This window comes from Arvicanthis niloticus, chromosome 1 (genome assembly GCF_011762505.2).
Source record: "Arvicanthis niloticus isolate mArvNil1 chromosome 1, mArvNil1.pat.X, whole genome shotgun sequence".
NCBI classification, from domain to species: domain Eukaryota; kingdom Metazoa; phylum Chordata; class Mammalia; order Rodentia; family Muridae; genus Arvicanthis; species Arvicanthis niloticus.
In genome coordinates, this window is record NC_047658.1 from 14,652,449 (window position 1) to 14,680,052 (window position 27,604).

General features: G+C 44.4%; 1 protein-coding gene and 1 pseudogene across 2 annotated transcripts in view; one reads left to right on the plus strand and one right to left on the minus strand.

Annotated features, from left to right (window-relative positions):
• Positions 1 to 2,149: 2,149 nt before the first annotated feature.
• On the minus strand, positions 2,150 to 2,816 carry LOC117694525 (protein FAM32A pseudogene; annotated as a pseudogene).
• A 5,476-nt stretch (positions 2,817 to 8,292) lies between these two features.
• Positions 8,293 to 27,604, plus strand: part of LOC117719599 (uncharacterized) — a 29,341-nt gene continuing 10,029 nt past the window's right edge. For both annotated transcript variants that reach the window (XM_076932546.1, XM_034517792.2), the window contains exons 1-3: positions 8,293 to 8,443; positions 17,167 to 17,293; positions 27,216 to 27,308. In XM_076932546.1, the coding sequence (XP_076788661.1) occupies positions 8,441 to 8,443; positions 17,167 to 17,293; positions 27,216 to 27,308 (223 nt within the window). In that variant the 5' untranslated portion in view covers positions 8,293 to 8,440. The remainder of the gene's footprint in view (positions 8,444 to 17,166; positions 17,294 to 27,215; positions 27,309 to 27,604) is intronic.

The following is a 27,604-nucleotide window of genomic DNA, read 5'->3' on the forward strand; positions in this document are numbered from 1 at the left end:
GAAGAATTTTCTCTTATCCCCCTTTTTCATTCATTCTGCCCCCCCCCCCTTTCTTAGAGAGCTTTCACAGGAAACTTTTTACAACTTAGTAAATCACTACAATCAATTTTCTTTTTTGTTTTCATGCACAAAATACTTTAAAAATTGTGTATTTTGTATACTATGTTCAAAGACATAAAAAAATATAAAATTACTTTAGGCTGTGTGCACAGGGCAAATCAAACAGAAATCAAATGTATGTAAACCTGTGACAGTCACTGCAACATCTCATTACATATTACAAAAATCATATTACATATTACAAAAATCCCCAAATCTGGAAAAATCCCCAAATCTAAAATGCTCCTAAACCCTTGAGACAAGGTGTGCATGCACCATCTCCCTCAGGTATGAACACAAGTGGAATAAATGTGTCATCCGGACTGTGACAGCTCAGTGGGTAAAGTCACTTGCAGCCAAGTTTCACAGCCTGAGATTAGATCCCCAGGATCCACATGGTGGAAGGAGTCAATCCTTCAAGTTTTCCTGTATAAATCTGCACATGTACACGTGCACTCATACAATGCACGTTATATAATATACACATATGTATGTATACACAGACAACTTTAAAATACAAAAGCATCTATCTTTTCCCATACTGAATTGGTTTTGCACCGTGCATTTTTCATTGTTCAGGGACATGGGCAGAATGGAAAGGTGTCCCTGTGATGGACAGCCCATACAGACAACATTCATACTCCATGACTGCTATTAGCTTTATTCTACACATGTCAGATCCACCGATTTATCAGTCTTTCAGTATCCATTACAACAGAAGCTATATCTCTCAGCAGTGTGCAGAAATTCTTCAAGTGGTCCTGTAAGGACCCCACGAATGGAGGACCTCACCCAAGCCTCAGGAATTCGCGGCCACCCATTAACTGCAAGACACCAAACTTGATGTAATCAGCAAGAGGCATATTTTAATCAGTATACTGAGGTCAAGACCTGTAGCCCACACAGGGGCAGTGGGGTCTGACCCCGGGGCTTTGGAGACAGAGAGAATTTATTTATTTTTTTGTTTTGTTTTTCGAGACAGGGTTTCTCTGTATAGCCTTGGCTGTCCTGGAACTCACTCTGTAGACCAGGCTGGCCTCAAACTCAGAAATCTGCCTGCCTCTGCCTCCCAAGTGCTGGGATTAAAGGTGTGCGCAACCACTGCCCGGCAACAGAGAGAATTTAAAGCCCAAAACCACAACTGGGGGGGGGGGAGAACCACAACCCAGGGGGAGTAAGGAAGGGCTATTGGAGAGCACCTGTGGAAAGTCCCAGCCCATTATCCAGTTTGTGACAGGGTACAAGGAACAGGCTATTCTCCAATAGCCTATACGTAATCAGCCATCTTCCTGGTATCCAGGGTGCACAAGCACGCTAACTTGAACTCTCAGCTCAAACCCTATTCAATCTATCTTATGGTTAGTTTTGTTCCTGGTATCCAGGATATACGGGCATGCTGAGAAGTCCCAACTCAAACTCTCCTGGTATCCAGGGTGCACAACTCAAACTCTCCTGGTATCCATAGCACTCGGTCACGCTGATCTGAACTCCCAGCTCTGAACTCTCATTTATTTTGTCTTGTGGATAGCTAGTTTCCTAGGACCCAGAGCGCAGAACAAGCTGATCTGCACTCTTGACTCTATCTGTGGAGAGTTTTAAAATTTTTTAACTCTTTCAGTCCACCTAGACGTCAGATGCCACAGCTCTGCAGCATCAGATTTGGGGAACCATGTCTGCTGGTGCTTTGCCCTGGCCACTTCTAGCATTTGGCGTCCTTAGACCAGGAATGCTAACCAGGCTCATACCACATGCTTAGAAACTCAGGTGCCATCATTAAGAATAGAGATTAGCAACATCTGCCATAGCCATCCACCAGGTAGACTATGGGACTGGCTATGTGCTGGAGACCTGTGTCCTGTGCCCCACCCTTGCTTCAGGTGGTGTTGCAGATGCAATCTGATGTTCACGTGGCCCAAAATGGAGCAGCACTGTGGGAACTTCTGTAGTGGTCCACATGCAGGAGCCTCCTGTCCTGTCATTGTGGTATAAGTGAAGACAGATGTTGCAATGAGCGTGGAAAGGCAATCATCCTTCCATGGCCTTCACCCAGAAATGACCTCAGCATATCAATCTACAATGTTGCTGTCCAAACAGGAAAGGGAACTACCAAAACAAAAACAAAAACAAACAAACAAACAAAAAAACCAAAAACAAAACCCAGTGAAAGGACAGCCTGAGTTTAATCAAGTTTCAGAAAGCCTGGTCTCAGCAGATGCACCAGCCAGATGTAAAACATTCTAGAAAAGACAGAGGGAAGCAACAGTCAGCCTGGCTGTCTGCTTTTTGCAGCGGGGGCAGGTTACTTGGTCCAGCTGACTTTGGGAATGTCATAGTGCTCGGTGAGTGTGTCCAGGTGTCGGTTGAAGTCCTCCACTCTCTGCTTGTGGGTTTTGGATGCTTTCTTCAGGATTCTTTCCATTTGACGCTCCTCCTGCATCTTTTCGAAGGCCACCTGTGCCGGCGTGCGCTTGTCCAGGCAGTGCCTCTTCTCCTCGATCTTCTTGCTCGTCCCCATGGCCTCCAGTATCTTGGCCTGGTCTTTGTCCTTCTTCTTCTTCCTCCGCTTTGTCACTCCAAGCTCCGAAATGCCTTTCAGCTTCAGGGGGCCCTTCTGGACCTGCTCATAGGCCTCCATAGCGCTCAATGCTATAAGCACTTTTCAAAGTGTCCCCTTTTCTTCCTGTGCCTTCTACTAGCGGCTGCAAGTTAGAGCTGCGAAGTTCCTGCTGAGATAGAACAAGAACACTTGATCCCTGCTGTTAGGCTACAGGTGTCAATCGCCTAAGCCAGCAGCTTTTTATCCTCTGAAAGAGCAAGAACGTTTTTTAAAGGACTTTTTTTTTTTTTTTAAAGTTATCATCAGCATTTCCGGAATCATTAGAGAGCTAGACCATCCAGAGACTACCAGTCTTTAAGGCCACACCAGAGTCCTCCTCTGTGTCCTGATACAACCCACTCCAGGCTGGGAGGCTGCCGGCAACTCACTAGAGATCTGCTGTGATCAATGATTTGTGAATCAATCAACAACTCTAGGTCCTCTTAAGTCAGCACTGAGTCTTCAGTGTATGAATATTTATTATACCAGAAAGGAGATAGCATTCTTTGGTTCTCACATGTTGAAGTAAACCCTTCCCCGACCCCCGATTTCCATTGAACTTATACATTTCTCTGCTTTTTTCATTTGATTTAACTTGAATGTGCATGTGAGTATAAGATAGGTGATGGCTAGTCTTGGCAGTTGGCTTTACAAACCTTGGAAGAGGAATTACACAGTGACTTCCAACCAGTTAGCCAGTTAGCCAGTTAGGCATTTTTTTTAAAAATGACAACTGATTTAGAAGTGCTCAGCCCAACTTGGGTAGTACCATCCCTATGCAGATTGGCCTGGGCTGTATAAGAAAGGTAGATGACTGTGATCTGGTCAGCAATCCAGTAAGCATCATTTCTCTATGGTTACTGCTTCACGCTCCTGCCCCAGTGGAGTTCTCACCTGTATTAGTCAAGGTTCTCTAGAGTCACAGAACTTATGGATAGTCTATATAATAAGGGAATTTGTTGTGATGACTTACAGTCTGTAGTCCAATTAACCCAACAATAGTCAGCTGTGGATGAGAAGTTCAAGAATCTAGTACTTGCTCAGTCCCAAGAGGCTAGTTGTTTCAGTTGGTCTTCTGTAGAAGTAGGTTCCAGCAGATGTGTTGGCAAGTAAACGAAGCAGGCGAGAAAAATGAAAGTCCTTATATAGGTCTCCAAAAGAAGGTGTGGCCCAGTTTAAAGGTGTGTACCACCACACCTGGATCTGGGGCTTGTTTTGTCCCAGAATGACCTTGAACTCAGAGATCTCCTTGCCTTAGTCTCCTGGGACTAAACCTTAGTCTCCTGGGACTAAAGGTAGGTACTTCTTTGTCTGGGCCTAAGCTTTTTTTTTTTTTTTTTCCCGAGACAGGGTTTCTCTGTGTAGTCCTGGCTGTTCTGGAACTCACTCTGTAGACCAGGCTGGCCTCAGAAATCCACCTGTCTCTGCCTCCCAAGTGCTGGGATTAAAGGCGTGCGCCACCACTGCCCGGCTGGGCCTAAGCTTTTCATAGTCACTATGCCTCAATATCTCCATGCTAAGATTCAGGTTAGAAACTTATCTTTCAGCCTCAAGATCTGGATCACAGGCAAGCCCTCCAATTCTGGATTGTAGTTCATTCCAGATATATAGTCAAGTTGACAACCAGGAATAACCATTACACCAACCACCCTTGAGGGAAACATCCCTGTAGTTGTCCAGGCAGGCAAGTGAACCCATGAAGAGATGGGAATGAAAATGGTTCACATTGACTTCACCAACCTGGATCTGACTCAGGGAATCTAATGTCAGGTGGTTCATTGTCAGCATATTTTAAACACAATTCAGTTTGGGGAAAACCTTCCAGGAAACAATCATTCCAATTCTAAGTGCACAATAAAGCTTAAGGTTTTAATATATAGAACCTCCTTTACAAAATCCATGTGACCAAGAGGGTGGCTTCTACAGCTAAACATCCTAGAATCTAGTGTGGGCTTCGACCAATAAGATAGAGGTTAGCAGGCCATAAAATCCATGAGGCATCCCCACTAAGGATGGGTTTTATTGATGAGAAGCAATGGAGTGAGAGATGTTATGGATTAAACATGTTGCAGGATTTGGGTAAAGTCTGCCTCTATAGTAAAAGGTAAGTTTGGTCTGTCTCCACAGACAGCACAAGTGTCAACAGGTCATTAACAATAGCCACTTCTAGTCTGGGTGGGAAAACAGGCATTTTTATCTCCTCCACTGAGGAGAAAACCCAGTGTGATTAACATTCTAGGCTCCCTAATGCTCTGTGGGCACAAGAACTTTTGTGCTCCCAACATGCCTTGATTTCCCTCAAGGACAGACTTTAAGTTATAAGCTGTACTGGCTGCTTTTGTGTGTCAAATTGACACAAGCTGGAGTTATCACAGAGAAAGGAGCTTCAGTTGAGGAAATGCCTCCATGAGATCCAGCTGTAAGGCATTTTCTCAATTAGTGATCAAGGAGGGGTGGGCCCATTGTGGGTGGTGCCATCCCTGGGCTGGTAGTCCTGGGTTCTATAAGAAAGCAAGCTGAGCAAGCCAGGGGAAGCAAGCCAGTAAGTAACATCCCTCCATGGTCTCTGTCTGCATCAGCTCCTGCTTCCTGACCTGCTTGAGTTCCAGTCCTGACTTCTTTTGGTGATGAACAGCAATGTGGAAGTGTAAGCTGAATAAACCCTTTCCTCCTCAACTTGTTTCTTGGTCATGATGTTTGTGCAAGAGTAGAAACCCTGAGTAAGACAAATTGGTACCAGCATAGTGGGGTATTCCTGTGACAACCTGACCATGTTTTGGGGAGGACTGTGGAAGGACTTTGGAACTTTGAGCTAGAAGACCCATTGGGATGTTAAGAGTTCTATGGGATGTTCTATAGGAGCTTGGAAGATAATGTTGAAAACAGTGCAGAAGATGGAGACCTGGCTTGTAAAATTTCAGAGGGAAGATTAAAAACGCTTATCAAGGCCATTGCTGTTTTGATTGCGAAGATTCTTTTGTTTTGGTTAACTGGGGCTGAAGAATCAGCTGTAATTAGGTGAGGTACCAGGATTACTAAAGCGAAATCTTTGCATTACTGGGATTACTGATGCTGGTTAGCTGGAGTTAAGAAATTAGTGGTGATTAAGAAGAGACCAACATCATTGCAGTGAAATCTGGGAAGTGTTTTCTGAGAGCACAATGGCTGTGTGTTCCAGAGATAGCCAAGGTTGTACCTTGTGCTGTGGCTGGACTTGGTAATGTGTAAGAGTCACACAGGTGGTACTGGTTTTGAAAGCATGAAGGAGTCATGAAGAACAGCTAAGGCACTGTGAGAGGCCATGGAAGGCCATTGGTGAAGGTTGCAATTGATGGCCCAGGACTGCAGGGGTCATGAAAAGGAGTTGAGGCTTGGTACCATGAAGAGAGTCTATGAGAGGCTATTGGTAAAGCCTAGTTACAGCAGAAGACAGCAGTGTTTTGGAGATGCCAGCACCATAAGATGACCACCAAGAACAGCAGCAGCAGTGGAGAACAGGCAGCTGGAGTCTAGAAGACAAGGTCTGTGCTACAAAGGGCAGGCCTGGAGAAGTGACCCAAGCCCTTGAAGGAGCCCAGAAGATCTTGAGTTAGATCCCAGACATTGGACAATTGGAGTTTGATTTTGCTTTTGATTGTGACTGTGCCCTGATATTTTTCCCTCTGAAGGAAGAAAGTATTTTAGTGGAGCCCACAGTTAAGAGACTTTGAATTGTAAAAAGCCTTTGAATTTTAAAAGAGATTGGATATTTTAAAGGGATTGAAAATTTAACATGTAAGAATTTGCAAAGACAGTGGTACTTTTAAAGTTATTTAGATCTTGGGGATGAATAACAAAGTAATGGCTGAGGCTTAATAGTGATGTCTTTGTGTGTCAGGTTGACAAGGGGTCAATTGTACTGGCTAGTTTTGTGTCAAGTTGACACAAGCTGTAGTTATCACAGAGGAAGGAGCTTCAGTTGAGGAAATGCCTCCATGAGATCCAGCTGTAAGGCATTTTCTCAATTAGCCATCAGGGGAAGGGACCCTTGTGGGTGGTGCCATCCCTGGGCTGGTAGTCTTGGGTTCTATAAGAAAGCAAGCTGAGCAAGCCAGGGGAAACAGGCCAGTAAGTAACATCCCTCCATGGTCTCTGTCTGCATCAGCTCCTGCTTCCTGACCTGCTTGAGTTCCAGTCCTGACTTCCTTTGGTGATCAACAGGCATGTGGAAAGTGTAAGCTGAATAAACCCTTTCCTCCTCAACTTCCTTCTTGGCCATGATGTTTGTGCAAGAATAAAAACTCTGACTATAACATAAGCCAAATAAAACCTTTCCTCCCTGAATTGCTTTTGGTCAGTATTTAAACACAGCACCAGAAAAGCAAACAGTATGGCTGTCACAGAGCACATGTGGAGGTAACCGGACAACTTTTGAGAGTTGGTTCTTTCCTCATAGTATCTGGGTTCTAGGAATGGAATTCAGGCTATCTGACTTGGTTGCAAACTCCTTTACCCAACTAGGCATCTTCATGGCTTTACTTTTAAATAATATACAAAACTTTATTTATGAACAACATGGCCAAATAACACCATTTGTAGTTTCAGATAATGAAGTCATATAGTCTGTGTGATATAATTTTATTGCTGCCCTTGAGTGTGGATTAAAACAGAATTAACATCAGGGTAGAGTAACACATTAACTCTAACTCTAATCACAGAAAGGGTCAGGCATTCTAGAGAGACTACTACAAGTTCAAGGTCATATTTGGCTCTGTAATGAGTTCCCAGCAAGTCAGGATTACATACTGAGCTAAAAAGGAGCTGGAGGGGTGGTTTAAAGAGTAAGGGTAAATTTCCAAGTGTGAGACCTTAAGTCTGACTCTCTAGCACCTACACAAGAAAGTTGAGGGCTATGGGAGAGACAGGGGATTCCTGGGGTGGGCTGGCTGCCAGCTTTCCTCCACGTTAAGCAAGAAACGTTGTCCCAGGGGAATAAAGTCCAAGTGTCATTTAATAAGATATCCAACCTTTTTTTCTGGCCACATACATACACACATAAATAAAAAAAAAAAAAATAAGGAAACGAACTTGGCCAAGGAGATGATTCAGTGAGTACAGGCTCTTACATACAAACCTGATGAGGTGATCCGTGGGACTCACGGTAGAGTGAAGGAGCAACAACTCTCACAAGTTGTCCCCTGAATACAAGTGTGCCAAGGCAGCTGAAGCCCCAGGAAAACCAATAAATTAATAGAATGTAAAACACGACAAAGAAAATCAAAACAAGAAAAATCTGATAATTAAAAAAGAACAAAAGCAAAAGTCACAATTAGTATTGATTCGTTCACCAGTGGCAAAGCCATTCCTTTCTACATGCGTGCAAAGTAGTTACTTTCACTCCATGGGGCTGGAGTGCTGGGGACTCCAAAAGCGCGCAGTGACCTGTCTAGCATTTGTTGGCCACTGGAAAGACACCCATAGCCCCTTTCTTCTGTCACTCAGGAGGGCAAGGCCGAAGCCCTGTCCAATCAAAAGCACTGTTATAGGAGGATCCAATCGGATTCCCTGAGAAAGTAAAAGGGCGGGCTTTGAACTAAGGTTCTTTTATCCCCGCCCACTTACCACTACCCACCCACCACCATCCCTGTTGGGATCTGTCAGGCGCTTCTCGGTGTCTGGGAGTCTCTGCCTTGTCCTGTCAACTGTCTCGCTGCTCGCTGCGGAGGGAAGCTCCATAATTAGGACTCTGGTGTGCAGTAACCGGAAATGGTGAGCGCATGGCGTCCTGACCTGGGCTCAGTATTGGCGCAAGGCACCTCCCTGCCTGGCCCCTCTGGACGGACCCTCCGGTCCAGCCCGACACTGGTGTCCTGCCAGGGCTGATGGGTTTTCCGGGCACCTGGGCCGGGCGGCTGAGATGGGCTTTGGAGAGCGGCCTGGCCAGGCGCGCTGCGGAAAGCGCAGTCGTCCCTGCATCCAGGCCAGTGCGTTCCCGGACTCGCACTGTGTTTTCCGCCCTGGGTTCTGAGTGCGCCTCGGTTTGTGTGTCTGTCTCCTAGTCTTTGTGGTCTTTGAACCTGACTCTCTAAATCTAGGTGTACGAGCGCCGGCCAGTACGGTGGCTTTGCTGTCGCGGACTTGTCTTTAGTTTCTTACCACCTATTCCTCAGGTAACATTTCCTAAAGTCATTTGGGGTCTCTAGGACGTGGGCTGTATGAATCTTATACGATTATTGAGAAGGCAGTGGCTGATTGCCTCTCTACCTGTCCATCTAATCTATCTCCTCTCCACTAATTATCTGTATGCATTGGGGAGGTGGGTCCAGGACTGGCTTGTTTACTCTATGGCAGCACTTTGTGTGCCTCTGCCTTTATGTGTCTGGGTGTTGATCTGAATCTGTGTGATGCATCTCTCTGAATATGTGCCTGGCTTTGACTGTCAGTCCTAGGCATGTGAATGGACTCTGCTTTCACGTCATCTTTGTTAAATATCAGGATGTCTTACTGTCAGTTCGACAGAAACGAGTTTTCTGCGACCCTGGAGTTCTAGGACATGGGTTGGAGTACTGGTTTCTACTTCATTCCTGGGTAACTTATTAGCCTCTTCTTTGAGCTATTTCTGTGTGTGTGTGTATGGTATTGAGGATCGAATACCTGGAGATTTGTGCACGTTAGGCAAATTCTGTGCCATGATAGAGACAGGGTCCCAGTGTAGACCAGTGTGGCCTTGAACTTGCTGTCCTCCGGTATTGGTTTCTTAAGTGTCTGGGATTACACACCTGCACCATCAGGGTTCATAGTGGGTCCTTTTTGTGAAGAGGAACCTAGGGAGGGACAGACATTTGGTCAGGCATTCAGGCACTAGCTTTTCTGTCTCCTTTGCTTCTTCTCATGATGAATTTAGGGGGCAGTGTTCATTATGGTTTGTCTATGCTCAGCCCAGGGAGTGGCATTATTAAGATGTGGCCCTGTTGGAGTTGGTGCGTCACAGAAGTAAAACCCTAACTAAGACAGAAGTTGGTACCAGGGACTGGGGTATTGCTGTGATAGACCCAGGCCATGGTTTTCTTTGGAAGAATATAGATTTGGGGACTTCGGATTTGGAGTGCAGTGGAATGCTTTAAGTGGGGCTTAATGGGCCATCCTAGTAGGAATATGGAAGACTTTGCTACTGAGAGTGATTTGAATTGTGTGGATCTGGTCCAGAAGAACTTCAGTATGTGGCCTAGAGACTGTGTTTGTAGTATTTTGTTTGCTTTCTGCCCTTGTCTGAAGAGTCTGCCTGAGGCTAAGGTGAAGAGACTCAGATTAATTGCATTGACAAAGGAAGTCTCAGAAATGTCCGTCATAGACTTTGTTCTCTGGTTAGTTCTTATGAGGAGCATTTTGAATAAGCTTAGAAAATGTGGTTTGGGTATTAAAGGGGCACCAAGAAGTGAAATGGAGCGAAATCCTGCGTTCAAAGATATTAAATTGAATTAAGGGAGTGGTGACCTTGGGGCAAGATCCCACCCAGCTAAATTTAGGTGCAGGCTTGGTAGTACAAGCCTTTAATCCCTGGAGGCAAAGGCAAGCAGATCTCTGGCCCAGCCTGGGTCAGAGCAAGTTTCTAGGTGAAGACAAGCTTAAGTCTTGGAGTGGAGGTTCACACCTTTAATCCCAGGAGGAAGATCCATGCAGACCTCTGAGTTCAAGGTCAGTCTACAGAGCAAGTTCCAGAACAGCCAAGCTTAGGCAGTGAAGGAGTTGGAAAACAGAAAGCTGATGATAATGTAATAGAACAAGGGGACCGTGTTCCAGCCCCAGCAAGCAGCAGAACTCGGCAGCTTCAGCCATGTGTCTCTGGCTTTATAGTCAAGAGGAGACTACTGGGACAATTGACGTTGGTTAGCTGGAGCTAAGAAATTAGAGGTGATTAAGAAGAGACCAGCATCACTGAGGTGAAATCTTCTGGGCAGTATTTTCTGAGAGCACAAAGAAGCTGTGTTCCAGAGATAAGCAAGGTTGTGCTGCAGCTGGACTTGGTAATGTGCAAGAGCCACCCAGGTGATACTGGTTTTGAAGGCATGAAGGGGTTATGGAAAGCAGTTGAGGTTTGACACTGAGAGAGGCCATGGAAGGCCATTGGTGAAGGTGCAGCTTCAGCTACAGTTGACAGCCCAGGCCTGAAAGGGCTCATGCAAAGAAGTTGAGACTTGGTACCGTGAGGAGAGTCTATGAGAGGCTATTGGTGAAGCCTAGTTGCAGCAGAAGACCCTAGCATATTAGAAATGCCAGTGCCATGGGATGATCACCAAGAGCAGCAGCAGTGGATCAACCAGAGCCTAGAATCCTAGAGAGGGAAGAGCTGGAGATGTGACCCAAGCCCTTTGGAGGAGCCCAGAAGATCATGTGTGGATCCCAGACATTGAGAAGCTGAAGTTGCCTTGAAGACCCCAAGATGTATGAGATGCCAGAGCCATGGACTATCTGCTGAGGAAAGCTGCTAACAGGGAGTGGAACCAGCCCAGGAGAAAGAAGCTTGTTGCAGTCAACAAAGATGAAAAAGGGGTTACAAATCTGAAGAGTGCTTTGACATCAGACATGGAGATGCAGAGTTTGGAGTTTGCCCAGCTGGTTTCCTGTCTTGCTTTGGGGATTACTGTTATGTAATGGAAAGAATCTCAGAAGAGACCTGAACTTTGGACTTTTAACATTGAGACAGCTATAGACTATGGGGTCTTTGGAAGTTGGACTAAATGTATTTTACATTATGTTATGGCTATTTATGACCCCCATAGGCTTGTTCAAACCATGAGTCTATGGGGGCCAGGGAGTGGAATGTTAGGGTTTATCTATGTTCAGCCCAGAGAGTGGCCCTATTAGAAGGTGTGGCCCAGTTGGAGTAGGTGTGTCACTGTGGGTGTGGGCTTTAAGACCCTCATCCTAGCTGCCTGGAAGCCAGTATTCTGATAGCAGCCTTCAGATGAAGATGTAGAACTCTCAGCTCCTTATGCACTGTGTCTGGCTAGATGCTGCCATGCTCCAAAAGACTTGCCATGGTCATGGTGTCTGTTCACAGCAATAAAGCTCTAAGACAGTGTGTATGAAAAAAAGGTTATGAATGGGTCTGTCCTGTTGAGATCCTGTTGCCCTCTGGATGGAAGGTGGTACTTGAGGAACCTGGAAGACCCAGTGAAGAGACTTGTAGATTGAGGTACAGAAATGGTGGGAGACCCAGTTTCACAGATGGCCACAGTTAGAACTAGAGGCCTGGCACTGGGCTATGTTGGAGGTTGACTCCTGTTTCCCCACTTGTCTAGCACCTGAGAAGGCTTGGCAGATGGGCAGCTGAAACTACTGCTTGGGGACATGACTCAAAAGACTGGTTCAGGCATTCTCCAGTTCCTGTTGTGGTGCACCCTGATATGCGGAGCTTTTCCAGATTTCACTTGGGACAAGCCACTGCTGTGGTTGAGTTCTGGGTGATCAATCCAGGGCAGGGAACAGAGAGAATGGCAGTAGGAATCAAGGAGATGGGAATGAGAATTGTACCCTAATCCTGGTCAGAGGCATATGGGCTGTCTTGCTCTTTATCTGGGTGTCTTCTCTCTGCATATCTGTCCCTGTGTTCTGTGTCTTCCATCATCCTGGGTTTTTTTTTGTTTGTTTGTTTGTTTATTTTTGCAGGTAGGTCTCTCTTAACAAGCCTGTCCTGGGGGTTAGAGGGAAACAGACTGATTTTTCCAAAGCTTATATTGAAGCAGTGGCTTGTCCATCATGGGATTGCTTAAGACTGTGGCAGCACTAGGCCCTGGAAGACATCTAAGGGCTGGAGGACCATGCCGATGATCCTCAGTCTATGAAGGTGGACTAAGAACAAAAGTGTCTGAGAGAGGCCTATGGAAGGTGATGGGGGAAGCAGGTCTTCTAAGTGTAAGGGAAAAAGATAGTGTCAGGGAAGGAATCAGGATGTTAGCAAGGAGGTGATGGTCTTGGGTAGGCGAGATGGCCTGTAGAAGTCTGAAGAGTGTTTTAGTCAGGGTTTCTATTCTTGCTTCTTGGTCATAGATGTTTGTGCAAGTTGGGGAGGAAAGGGTTTATTCAGCTTACACTTTCCACATTCCTGTTGATCACCAAAGGAAGTCAGGACAGGAACTCAAGCAGGTCAGGAAGCAGGAGCTGATGCAGAGGTCATGGAGGGATGTTACTTACTGGCTTGCTTCCCCTGGCTTGCTCAGCTTGCTTTCTTATATAGAACCCGGTCATATTTAGACAGCCATGTTGGCTGACTTCAAGGAGATAGCTTCTGACATTTTTAGGAAACACAATCTCACATCAGACTCCATTTCTGTAGCTCTCGTGGTCTTTTTGGATGGGAGGGTATACTGGGACTTGGAAGCCCAGGAACACATATAGCTCTGAGGTGGGACAGTACCACAAGTGAAGAGCATCCTGAGACAGGGGAGCTCAGGAACCACACAGCTCTGAGAGGAAGTCTCCTCAGCCGAGATGCTGCAGCTCCCAGGAAGGGTATTCCCAGCTGAGCTGAGGAACCCAGGAGCCTCAGCCCTGCTCCTTCTCTTTACTTCTTTTCTTCTTGGCTTCTTCCGATGAGAGTGTCACACCAGACAGGAAGTTGCATGAGATTTATTGGAGGGTCCAGGATGCAGAGGGAGGAATCCAGGGTGATTATCCTCTGCTCCTAGTAATGGACAGCAGGGAGCTGGACAAAGACAGTGCTTACATAGGATTTCTGAGGGTGTGGAGCTTCTCAGGGCAGATTTCCAGAGTGAGGTTTGATAGGTTTTCCTGTTCAGGGATTAGTGTGTTTCCTGCTAAGGAATTGGTGGAGTTTTTCTGCTCAGGGATTGGTGGCTTTTTTTTTTCCACCCCCGTGGGAAGTTCTTCCTGGCTTTTGCTGAGGTACCATCTCTGTGGGGCTGGGGGTGAGGTGGGGCTGGAGAGGAGGAGGTGCTGCCACTGTAGACAGCTCCAAGAGCTCCTGCAGTGGTTTTTTTGGAAAGCTGTAGGCTGAGGCAGGAAAGAAGGTGTTATCACCGTGGACAGCTCCTCATGTTGGCAGTAATCTGATGCAGGAAAGGTGTCTTCAATGTGGACTGCTCCTGAGGGGCAGCTCACCTTGAGGCAGACAAGGAGGTGCACCACCTTGGACAGCTCCCTAGATAGTTGGAGAATGAGGTGTGGTGGTTTAACAGGGGCCACCATTTTGCACAGCTCCATTGGGGGAGTTTACTGTGGTGGTCACAGGCTGGAGTGGGAAGGAGAAGCCTGCCAAAGCTTTGAAGGCTTTTGTGGCCCAGTGACTTTGTGGCGCAATGCTCAGGAACTGCACCCCCTCATCAGGTGGCTCACCTGTAACTTTGGCTTCCGGGGGAACCAGTTCTGGTTTCTGTAGGCACCTGTGCATGTGCTCAACAATTAAAAATAAGAAAAATCAAAATAATTTTTTAAAAAAATGAATACTGTCCATACCTGAGTGGCAGTTCTGAAAACAACTCCTCAGGTTGCTGCAAGGAGCACAGGAAAGCCATATCTCTGTTCCATTTTCCACTACTGCTGAGAAGGGGAGTGGTTTCAGAGAGTCCTATGGAGGAGGTGGGAGTGCAGAGGTCCTGGGACCCATAAAACAAGAAGGGCAAAAAGGGAGGGGCATGAAAGGCAGCGTCAACTCTATCCTGTTGTTGACACGGTACCTAGAGCGTTCTGATACTCAAAAAAGATCCAGTGCCCACAGCAGCCTCCTGTGCAGTGTTGCTATGGAGATGCAGTGTCAGGATGAACACCCTCCTAGGCCTGTCAAATCCCTAAATGTCCACCTCCCTGTGAGCATTCCCATGCATGAACTTTCCTTTCCACACTGTGGTCAACTTTGGTTCTGTACGGTGTCTTTTGAACTGACACTGCTTTCTCATTTTCCTCTGAATTCTGAGCAATATATTTTGAAGAACTAAAGTGTGTTCATGAACATTTCATACAAGAAATTGGTTAAGATTCTCCTGACCCCAAGTTATCAATCTTTGGGGCCCTCTTGTCTCCCGTAGGCACACACGTCTTACCAGGATGCATTTGGTTTTAGCCTCACTCCTGCTTACGTTATAGGGTGATATGTCCTCATCCTAGCCTATGCTTTTCCGGGACTCTGGTAGAGCTGCCTAGAGCTGGGCAACTAGAACTACCAGGTGCCCAACGTAGCCATATCTCTGGTCTCTTGGAGTACCTCATGAATATAAGCCTTAGGTGGGATGTGGCGCTTCCTAGAAGAGCAGCTGTGTGACCCTCAGTTGGGAGAAGTGTCCCTCTAAACTTTTCATATTAGAGTCATTTGCAATGACCTATCTGGATTGTGACTGTATAGTGTTATAGTGAGGATTCTAGTTCTGAATGCTTTTTCTAGTTCCATTCTGTTGCTATGACAGACGTGGTAACTGAAACAGCTTTGGGAGGAGGAGGTTTATCACAGGGGAAAGGCAAAGCAGGAATTTGAAGCAGAAACCATGAAAGATCATCAGGCTGCCTTGTTCTTGTCTCTCACTTGGCTAAGCTGTTCACACAAGATCACCTACCAAGCTAATCAGTACGCTTTCACATCAGACTGAACCTTTTCCCAATCTATCAACAATCAAGACAATTCCTCCCAATCACAGCCATAAACCAATCTAATCTGGGCAGTCTCCTAGTTGAGAGTCCCTCAGAGGCCGCCAGATGAAGATAACTCTGACAGATACATACCAACAATGATTGAATTACTATATGTTGCTTTTTATTCCTGTGTGTGTGTGTGTGGTTCTTTGGGGGGGGGGGCACAAATGCATACTGACAATGATTGATTGACAATATGATACTTTTAAATTTATTATTCATGTTTCTCTGTGTGTGTCTGTATACATGATATGTTTGGTTGTACTAGGCTGGCATTTGTTTTTGTTTTTGTTTTTCGAGAAAGGGTTTCTCTGTGTAGCCCTGGCTGTCCTGGAACTCACTCTGTAGACCAGGCTGGCCTCGAACTCAGAAATCTGCTTGCTTCTGCCTCCCAAGTGCTGGGACTAAAGGCGTGCACCACCACTGCCCAGCATAGGCTGGCATGTTGAGGCCAGAGGAAACTTCTGTAGACTCCATTAGCTTCCAGCCTCATATAGAATCCAGTATTTGAACTCAAACCATGAAGCTTGCTGAAACTTTTGGCTGGATGTTATGTTAAATTTAATTTTTTAAGCAATTATTTTTATTTTATGTGTATGAGTATTTTGCTTACATGTGTGTTTGTGTACGACATGACTACCTGGTGGCCTTCAAAACCTGAAGAGGATATAGGTCCCCTGGATTGGAGTTGCAGATAGTTTGTGAGCACTGTGAATTGAACTCTGGTCCCTTGCAACAGCTTGTTATTACTGAGTTACAGCCCTGTTTAATTTTGTAAAAGAGATGACACATTACTTCATAAAATGGCTGTACTAATTTTACATTCTACCCCTTTAAACATTATCTCATACATGTATATGATGGCTAGGATGGACTTTGACACATCCAATTGTCTCTTCCTGACAAATTTATCTAGGAGTGTGTGCCCGTGTGTGTGTATGTGTGTGTGTGTCCCATCATATTTTACTAGGATCTTTTTGCACAGGGAGGGTTTTATTTACTTGTGGAAAAGTACCTTCCCAGTGACCACACCAGTGAGAAATATGTCCCTTCCAGTATCTACTCTTAAGTACTTAGAGCTCTATAGAGGGAAGTGGGGCCTTACGTGCCCTTCTCCATCCACGATTGAATGCTGGGCCTTGTCTTGTGCAAGCAGGCACTGAAGGTTTGAGTTTCTGGGTACAATAGCTGTGTTATTTCTTACAGTGTTCCACAGTACTCCTCCCCAGATTCCGACTCTTACACTTTCCATGCCTGCCTCAGTGGTGTTCCCTGGACCTTGGAGAGGGTGAGAATAGATGCCCATGTATGGCTGAACAGTCAGTGGTCACTATTCTTGGCATTTTGCCCAGTTACAAGTCTCTGTATTAACTGTTTCCTACTATAAACAAGCTTTTCTGACCAGGACTGAGATTAGTGCTACATCATTTCACAATTTTTACAACGGAGTAACTAGGGTTTGCCATTAGTCACACACTTTTCCTTTCAAACACTTGTACTCTGGAAATCACAGTGATAGAAGCTTGAAATAACTGATTACATTGGATCCATAATCAAAGCATAGGAAAAAATGTTTAGCTCTCTCTCCACTTTAAAGACACAGGACCCAGCATTTGAGATAGTAGCATCCATAGTGGATGGGTCCTTTCACCTCAGTTAAACTACTTTTAAAAATATGCTAACTTGTGCCAACATAATCTAGACAATTTGTCATTGAGGTTCCCTTCCGTGATTCCACATCCTGTCAAGTCTTCAGGGAAAGCCACAGAGAGGAGAGTGAAGCCATATTGAGAGAATTTGTGTTCCCAAAGCTGAGTGCCTGTGGTTTAAAAAGAAATGTGTCATTCCAGGGTTCTGTGTCATTTGAAGACATTGCTGTGGACTTCACCTGGGATGAATGGCAGCACCTGGATGCTGATCAGAGGACTCTCTACAGGGACGTGATGTTGGAGAACTACAGCAGCCTCCTGGTCTTGGGTGAGTCTGCGCTCGAACCCTCAGTCCCAGTTACATTTTTGGATGATAATTTTAGGAATTATTGCTGACTTTTTATTTATTTATTTATTTATTTATTTATTTATTTATTTATTTATTTTGTTTTTCAAGGAAAAAAAACCCCAAACAGCCTGTTCTAGAGAGCAAGTTTCTGAACAGCTAGGGCCACACTGAGAAACCCTGTCTTGAGGTGGGGGTTACTGATGACTTCCATATGCAACTCAGTAAATACTCCCAGTCTTTTGCCTTTTTCCTCTCCCCTGATTATTTTCCCCTGGTTCTTTCTTTTTCTTTTTCCCTTCTTTTTTTCTTTCTTCCTTTCTTTTTTGCTTTCAGGAGTGGGATGTTCTATGACATATTTAGATTATGGTTTTGATTTTCCTGGGCAGACATAAGAAAACTTCTGTTCACAAGTATGGAGTGAGTAGATAAGCCAAAAGAAAGATCCATCAATTCCAGCTTAGACAATAAGTGAACTTACTGGGATCCTTAGAGAACAAGGGCAGTCAGACAATTGTAGCACCAAGAGGTCCCAGCCTACTCAGGTTATACCTACTTGTGTCACATAGTTGGCTAAAAGCCAGTCCTGAATGGAATGCTGGTCGTGTTTATGACAACCTTGTGTAGAAATGTAAAGAGACCCACAATATTATCATCTCAGAGCTAGGTATCCACTCTATGGTCCTGTGTTACCATGACCATGGACAGGAGTCTCCTGTAGGTCACCACAGCTACTCAACTGTAAGGTCAGAGGAAATAACTGCACTATAACTTCCCATAACCCCCTCCAGCTGTGTGCATGTCACTGTAAGTCTTCATTCACTTCAGTGAGTAGTATTAGTCTATGTGCCACATGGTCGTCACTCTCCTTCATTGATGGACACTTACTTTAGCTTTCGTGAACAACACTTGAAGACCCAGGGAGCTGCAGGTTTCTCTATATAGTACTCTGCTTGATGTTAAGTCAGCAGAACAGTAGCAACATCATGCAGTAGTTCTGTTTAGTTTCTTGGGAACGCTTCACACTATATTAGATGTTAGCTGTACCGGTTTGTATTAGCACTCGTCTTTGAGGACTTTTCAACATTTGTTATTGTGAATCTTAAGTGATCATGCTAAGATGACAGAAGTGACACTTCCTTGTGATTGTGATTGTGATTGGTATTTTCATGAAGACTAGGAGCAGTGAGCTTTCTTTTTATATTTTTGTGGGCTGTTTGTGTTTAAGAAATGTCTCTTCAGGCTGTTTACCCAGATTTAAGAGAAGGTTGACTGTGTTTCTTCTCCTTAGGGCTTCAGGGTCATTACTTGTTCTGTAAGTGACTGTCTTGGATGGATCCTTTGCCCATGTTTTGTCTCCATGTAGGATGGTTTCTTTTAGTTAGATGCTTACCTTTCTATGGAGATGATTTCGAGATTCATAATCAATTTGACTTTTGCTTCTGTTTGCTCTTTTACACATATATTAAAACACTGTATGATTTTCCCAAAGCATTTTCTGAATATGCTAACAACTTTGTAGTTTCTGTTTTGTGCTTAAATTTTGATCCAGTTTTAACTGATTTCTGTACAGGGAGAAAGAAGATCTATTACCTTTCTTTCCTCAGCTGGTAAATATTCATGTTTCTCAACATGATTGCAAGTAAACTTAACAGGAGGAAAGATTTATGTTGCTTGTGGCTTTGAAAGTTTCAATCAGTGATTATGTGATGTCTTATTTACGTTCCTACTGCTGTGATAAAACACCATGACCAAGGCAACATATAGAAGGAAGGGTTTGCTTGGGGTTTGTGGTTCCAGAGGACTAAGAATCTATTACTGTCCTGGTGGGGACACATGGCAGAAAGCAGAGATGGCAGAAGGAACAGCTGAGAGCTCCTATCTTCAATCACAAATACGAAGTAGAAAGAAAAATGGGGCTGAAAATTCTTTGAATCCCCAAAGCCCCTTCCCAGTGACATACTTCTGAGTTTCCCTGCACAGTGCCACACACCAGGAGCAACGTGTTCAAATGCCTGAGACCATGGGAGGCATCTCATTCAAACCATACTTGGTATGGTACTTTGATCCTGTGGTGAGAGAAACAACTTAATAGGTAACACAACCTGTTATAAAGCTGTTTGCCCCACTGCAGTCAGAAGAAGGAAGGAGTACTGACATCCCAGATAGCACCCCATTTTCTCTCACTGGGTTCTATCTGTTATCTACTAGCATCACCACAGACTGGCACCAAAGAATTGAGCATCTAGTCTTTGGAGGACATTTTAGATCCAGAGGATAACACTGAACATGCAGGCTTTTATACTTAGGTTATCTATTTATTTCAGGGGTGTGTGTGTGTGTGTGTGTGTGTGTGTGTGTGTGTCTTTATGCCAGTGCCTTGGTGTTTTCGTTATTGTCTATTATTGTGTTGCTATTATAGGAACTTCAGGGTTGTTCCTTTTTTTTTGTTTGTTTTTTTGTTTTTTTGTTTTTTTCGAGACAGGGTTTCTCTGTAGCCCTGGCTGTCCTGGAACTCACTCTGTAGACCAGGCTAGCCTCGAACTCAGAAATCCGCCTGCCTCTGCCTCCCAAGTGCTGGGATTAAAGGCGTGCGCCACCACTGCCCGGCCAGCGTTGTTCCTTGAGGTTGCTTTGACAATTGGCAATATTGTTCCTTGAATGTTAGTTGTAATCTTGGGTTGTTTTTCTATTTCTGAAGAATATCATTGATATTAGAATTGAGGATTTTAATGAAATGGAAAGTCACTTTGAGTAGTGTCACTATTTAAAGTACTTTTCTTATCTATAACAGCAAATGGAATGTAAGTCATGGTTTTCCCCCTTGGGGAGGGGGTCCTGAAGCAAGGTTTACTACTGGGCATAATCAGTATTGTGTCAAAATATAATCCTGAGTCTAGTTTATCTCAGCTATACTACATGGCTGAGGTTGGCCTTTAAATATATACATACATATATATATATATATATATATATATATTATTTGTGTGTGTGTGTGTGTGTGTGTGTGTGTGTGTGTGTGTGTGTGTGTGTGTGTATGTGCCTGAGTGTGTTTCTGTGTGTCCAGGAGCCTGGGAGGTGGGCGTTAGAAAAGGGCATCAGATCTGGAACTAGAGTTACAGATGGTCGTGAGCTGCCATATGGGTAGGGCAAACTGAACTCCAGTTCTCTGCAAGGACATTTAATGCTCTCTACCACTGAGCCATGTTGTACTCAGCCCCTTCCATTTAAATTTGTTTGTTTGTTTGTTTGTTTGTTTGTTGAGACAATAATTCTGTGTAGCCCTGGGTATCCTGGGACTCTATAGACCAGACTGGTCTAGACTTCAGATTCACCTACCTCTGCCTCCTGTTGGATCATAAATTATTTATATGTGAGCCCTCAGGGCTTACTGTATGGCACCAGACAACAAATGTATTTATCTTGACTACTTCATTTGTATAAAACAGAATTGTTGGCTCAGTGTGTAAAGGTGCTTGCTGCCAAGCCTGACCACCCAGGTTCAGTCCCCAGGACCTGCAGTGTGGAATGAGAGAAGTACCTGCTTATAGTTGTTCTCCATCTTCCACATATATGACATGGCATGTTCATGCTCACACACACACACACACACACACACACACACACAAGTAAATACATGTAGTAAACAGACTTTAAAAGTGGCCTTGCTGAGCTTAAATAGTTGTTGCTCTCACTAAGGATTCAAGCTGATTCCCAGCACACACATGGTGGCTCACAATCATCTCTAACTCCAGTCCCAGGGCATCTGATGACTTCTGCTGACCTCTGTGGGTACCAGGCATGCACTTGGTGTATACATACATACATACATACATGCAGGAAAGATCCTCATACACATAAAACTGACTAAATTTAAAAGAAGTAGAGTTTTTGATTACAGCTAATTGGTAAGGGGCTTATGTAGTATGACTGAGATTTTACATGTAATTTTCAGTATTACCTAAAAGAAAAACAAATAAGCAAACAATAGAAGTATTCAACCTTTAAAAAATTTATTCCAACATAATATTTTTATGGATTATTTGGGAATTTTGCATAGTGCATCCTCATCACATTCACTCCTCAGTCTTCCTAGGTCTGTCCACACGTACTTTTGTGCCCTCTCCATAAAAGAAGAAAAAAAGAGAAAAAATAAACCTCATCTAAACTATAGTTGCCCATATACTAATTGGAGTATGGTCAAACTTCCAGTGGTCAGCCCCTTAAAGATAGCTGAGTCTTTTCCCATCCCAGCCCCACCAGAAGTCATCAACTGTGAAGAGCTATACTTCAGACTTCTTATTAAAAAGTCAAAAGGCTCTTTTCAATAGCTTCCTGCCAAGACTGTTTTTTTTTTTTTTTTTTTGAGTTTGCTGTGGGGTTGGAGGAGGGATTGTCACAGAAGACTTAAATGGCTGTCTTTCTCAACTGGGAGTCTGCAGTTTCCCTTGATACTACTGAAAAAGAAGCTTCCTTGCCCATAATAGCCAGTGGCAGCCCAGATCATGTACTTCAACATGGTTTCTGGGGATAGCTCAGAGCACAGACATCAACATGGCTCTGAAGCATAGCACAGGCCACAGATATCAGTATGGCTTCAAGAGGTAACATGGGTCATGGATATGGTCTCCAGTGGGGGAACAGACCATGGACATCAGCATGCAAGAACATGGATCATTGACACCAAAATGGCTCTTGGCAGCAGCATGAACCACAGACATCTCAAAGTCCTCTGACTGTAGGAAGGACCATAACTCTTGACATGGTCCCTAGTGGCAGTATGGATCACTGACATCAACATGGCTTCTGATGACATCACAATCCCCAGACTTCCATATGTTCTCCAGTGGTAACATGAATTGCAAACATCAACATAGTCTCAGGTGGCAGCATGGAATACAGACATCAACATGGCATAAGGTAGACCACAGGCAGCAGCACATCTCCAGACCATAGCACTGACAATGGCCACCAAGTTGACCTGTGGAGGCACCACAGATCACAGAGGTCTCTTGAGGAGGCCCAATCCAGAACATGAACTATTCTCCAACTTGGCCATCCTGTTGTTGCGCTAAGGCAGATCTGCCATGCCTGCAGCTGAGCAGCATGTTTGGGGGCAGAGCCTGATGAGCTCCAGATGCTCCACACCACCCTGCCAGCTACTTGGCAATGACATGCTCCCCTCCTCTGCACCGTGCTCCCACCCCTGTACCACTGTTGAGTCTCTTTCTGCCTTTCTCCAGCAAATGCACTCAGCCCATTCTACAATCTTTCTCACCTCTTCATCACAGGCTTGTTTATCAAAGTAGCACTGCAAAGTGCAGTGTGTCACACAGTACATGCAAATACTTACAGTGATGAATAAATACTGGACTATTTACCATATTTACCAAAATTACTGGACTATTGCTGAGATGCATCTTGGATAGTCTACTGTTTCACAGAGTCAGGTCAGAGAGATCTTGCTGGACAGGACATCTTCGAGCAGGATCTGTGTGAGTACACCATCCTGCCCTCAAGGCTCAACAGGTATGACTTACTGTTGTTTTTACAGCCTGTGGGCAACACCATAGCCTCTCATTCTCCTCCTCCCAGGAGGGCAAGCAGCCTGGGCTGCAACAGCAGTGGCTCCATGCTGCAGGCTGTCCCTCACTCCTTCTGGTGGGCTGAGGACCAGACCTACTCATCAAGAACATGTTCTTCGTCTGCTGGAGCCATACTCCCATACCGCTCCGTTACTTTTTGCTGTGGAGTCTCTAGTTTCACCTTTCTTTACTTCATGCATGCCTCTGCTTTTTCATCTTTCCTTATTTCATGAGGCAACTCTTTCAAAGCATCTCTGCATGAGACCTGCCTTTGTAGTTCTGGAGATGCTATGGTCTCTGCAGAGTCCTCCTACACCTCATATCTTTTCAGAGCCTTCAGAGGTCTCTCTGTTCCTCAGAGCTGCTCCACAATTCTGAAGGTGCTTGTGACCACCACCACTTTGAATCAAGTCTTAAAAAATTAGGTATTTAATGTGTATGATTCCCGGGAAGGCCAGAGGTGGGTGCTGTATTTTCCAAAACTGAAGTTAACAATGGTTGTGAGCCACTCTGCCTGGAATTGAGCTCAGATCCGATGGAAGAACAATGCTGTTAAACACTGAAACATCTCTCCAGCACCAGTATTGAAACTTCCTTTTTTGACTAGTGTCTTAGTCAGGGTTTCTAATCTAGCACAAACATCATGGCCAAGAAGCAAGTTGGGATGGAAAGGGTTTATTCAGCTTACACTTTCCACATGCCTGTTGATCACCAAAGGAAGTCAGGACTGGAACTCAAGCAGGTCAGGAAGCAGGAGCTGATGCAGAGGCCATGGAGGGATGTTACTTACTGGCTTGCTTCCCCTGGCTTGCTCAGCTTGCTTTCTTATAGAACCCAAGACTACCAGCCCAGGGATGGCACCACCCACAAGGTGCCTCCCCCTGATCACTAATTGAGAAAATGCCTTACAGCTGGATCTCATGGAGGCATTTCCTCAACTGAAGCTCCTTTCTCTGTGCTAACTCCAGCTTGTGCCAACTTGACACAAAACTAGCCAGTACAATTGACCCCTTGTCAACCTGACACACAAAGACATCACTATTAAGCCTCAGCCATTACTGCTGCTGTTCTTGGTGGTCATCTCATGGTGCTGGCATCTCCAAAACACTGCTGTCTTCTGCTGTAACTAGGCTTCACCAATAGCCTCTCATAGACTCTCTTCATGGTACCAAGCCTCAACTCCTTTTATGATGCCTGCAGTCCTGGGCCATCAATTGCAACCTTCACCAATGGCCTTCCATGGCCTCTCGCAGTGCCTTAGCTGTTCATCATGACTCCTTCATGCTTTCAAAACCAGTACCACCTGTGTGACTCTTACACATTACCAAGTCCAGCCACAGCACAAGGTACAACCTTGGTTATCTGGAACACAGCCTCTTTGTGATCTCAGAAAACACTTCTGAGAAGATTTCATCTCAGTGGTGGTCTCTTCATAAGCTCAACTTCACTTTCCTCTTTCTGCTCAGGATGTTCTCTTTTTTTTCCTTACCCTATTAGGTATATATGTCTATAGACCTAGATCACTACTAATCTTAGCTTCAGCTAACCAGCATCAATAGTCGCAGTAATGCAAATGTTTCATTTTAGTAGTTCTGGTATCTTGTTAATTCCAAGAGATTTTTCAGCCCCAACTAACCAAAACCACAGAATTCTTCACAATCAAAACAGCAATGGCCCTGATAAGAGTCTTTAATCTTCCCTCTGAAATTTCACAAGCCAGGCCTCCATTGTTTGCACTGTTCTCAACATTATCTTCCAAGCTCCTGTAGACCATCCCACAGATCTCTTAACACGGGATGGCTCTTCTAGCCCAAAGTTCTAAAGACCTTCCCAAAACATGGTCAAGTTGTCACAGGAATACCCCACTATGTAGGGTATACCAATTTGTCTCACTCAGGGTTTCTATTCTTACATAAACATCATGACCAAGAAGCAAGTGTCCAGCTTGTGTCACACTCCAGCTTGTGTCAAGTTGACACAAAACCAGCCAGTACAACTGGGTTTCTTTTTTTTCCTTTCAGTTACTTATTTATTTTGTTGGCATTGTTGCAGTTGGCAGGACTGGAACTTGTTACATATACTAGGCTGGTCTCAAATTCATAGAGATCTGCCTTTTCCTGGCTACTAAATGCTGGGATTAAATGCATGCACCGTCACTCCTGGTCCAGAGTTGTCATTTTAAAAAGAGGATTGTGTTCTGAAGTTCTCCCCAATTTTACATAAAAGGTACTAAGTTTGATTTTTCACACCTGCATTTGTCACACAGAATCAATTCTCCCCTATTTGGAGTGATTTCTTTTTCCAGCATGATGTATAGGTAAGCTCAACTTTACTTTCCTCTTTCTGCTTAGGACGTTCTTTTTTTTTTTTTTTTTTCTTTTCTTTTCTTTTTTTTCCTTACCCTATCAGGTATATATGTCTATAGACCTTATTGCTAAAATCCAAGTTTGGTGAAAGACTACAACCTGCTGTGTTCTTAGAGGAAATCATCTCAGGATTGTTCCACTCCCCAAGCTGTGGGCTGGGACTTTGGTGTATGTAGACAGCCATGTGGAGTACCTTTAATCCATCCATTGTTTGGTTATGACTATTTTTGTTGTATTGCTGGTTGTTATTTGAGACAGGGTCTCCCTGTGCACACCTGGCTAGCTTGGAACTCACAGAACTTTACTTGCCCTGACTCCTCTGGGATTAAAGGCAGGTGCCACTATGTGTAGAAATATGGCTGTTTATTATTTAGTGAATGGATATGTTTCCCATTTCCATATGGTGAGGGCTGCAGTCCTAGTGTGAATCACACACGACCGTAGCCTCTAGTTGTTTTATGTGCTGCTAGATTTTCTATTTTGTTGAGAATTTTTGTGCCCATGTTCCCCAGGGCTATTGTATCTGTCATTTGGTTTCTGTGTCCATATGAAGCTTTGAAGTCATTGTAATGCTGGGGAGTATGGTGACAGCTAATCACATGGCTGAGGGGTGCTCTTGTGTATGAAACATTACATCACCACCACCTCCTCCTCTTTCTCCTTGTCTTCCTCTTCCTTTTCCTCCTCTTTCTCCTCTTCTTTTTCTTCCTCCTTCTCCATCTCCCCCATCTTCTCCTTTCCCCTCCTCTCTCAATCCCCTTTCCCCCTCCTTTTTTATTTTTATTTTTTTTGGTTTTTCAAGACAGGGTTTCTCTGTGTAGCCCTGGCTGTCCTGGAACTCACTCTGTAGACCAGGCTGGCCTCGAACTCAGAAATCCGCCTGCCTCTGCCTCCCAAGTGCTGGGATTAAAGGCGTGCACCACCACCGCCTGGCCCTTTTTGATTTTTTGATTCAGGGTTTCTCTGGAGCGTTGGCTGTCTTGGAACACATTCTGAAAACCAGGCTGGCCTCAATCTCAGAGATCTGTCTGCCTCTGCTTCGTCCTGGGTGCTGGCATAAAACCATTACAGCACAGTTTAGGCTTTCTTCTAAAGTGTTCAGAATTCTCTTTGTTTTGCTACTTTGCCTGTTTGACCATAATGTGACACAGAGTCATTTGCTGGTGTATGACTTATCTCTCCAGTTCTGTTTTGTTGTCTTGTCTTCTAGAAAACACAGAGAAGACATTTTCTTTTCAATGATCATGTGTATACATTGAATTATCCTTATATTCTATTGATTTCTAAACTCTGCCTGGGTTATTTAATTTATTTATTTTTGAAAAAAAGTGTCTCACTTTTTTTAGCCCTGGCTAGCCTGGAACTCATGACATAGACCAGGCTGACATTTAACACAAAGTGATCTGTCTGCCTCCTCCTTCCAAGTAGTGGGAGTATATACGTGCTCTGCCATACCTAGTATTTTAGCTTATTTCAATCGTTTTTTGAATCTATTTTTTATTTATAACATATGTGCAGTGCAGACAGACCAAAAAGAGAGTGTCAGATTTGCTTGGACTAAACTTACAGGTGATGTGTGCCCCCTGATATGGTTGCTGAGAACTGAACCCAGGTCATCTGTATGGTTAGCAACTGGTCTTCACCACGAAGGCATCTCTCTGACCCTTGGCTGATTGTTTTTTGATTACCCTCTGCTGTAGAATTTGTATTAACTATTCCTCTCTTTTATTGTGTTTTCGCTTCTATTCACTTCTGTTTTCTTACGTTTTCTGGAAATCATTATGCTGACTGAAGATGATATTCCAGTCAGTGAAGAATGTAAGCGTAAACCCTCTAAGGAAAGTTTCTGGTTTACTGATCAAAGCGCAGGTCCTGAATTAGATCTTTTGTCTTTCATTAGTGGACTGCACCTAACACGTTTGCAAAACTTGTTTATTCTTCACCACTTAACAGGATATTGCATGACCAAACCTGAGGTGATCTTCAAGTTGGAGCATGGATTTGGGCCATGGCCCGTGGTAGAATCCTCTGTCCGCAGCCTTCCAGGTCAGTGAATGCATACTGAACAAAGGTGGGCAGCAAGAGGTCAGGTCACCATATTGGTTGAATGCTTCTTACCAACTTACCTAGCCCTGACCAGACACTTCATTTTTGGAGTTTCTGAAAAAAATTATCCATATCAATTTATTTCCTAGTTTTTGGTTTTTCCTGATATATGTGTTTGTTTAGTGTGAAAACATGCAAGGTGTTTTGTTTGTTTGTTAGTTTTTGAGACAGGGTTTCTCTATATAGCCCTGGCTATCCTGGAACTCACTCTGTAGACCAGGCTGGCCTCGAATTCA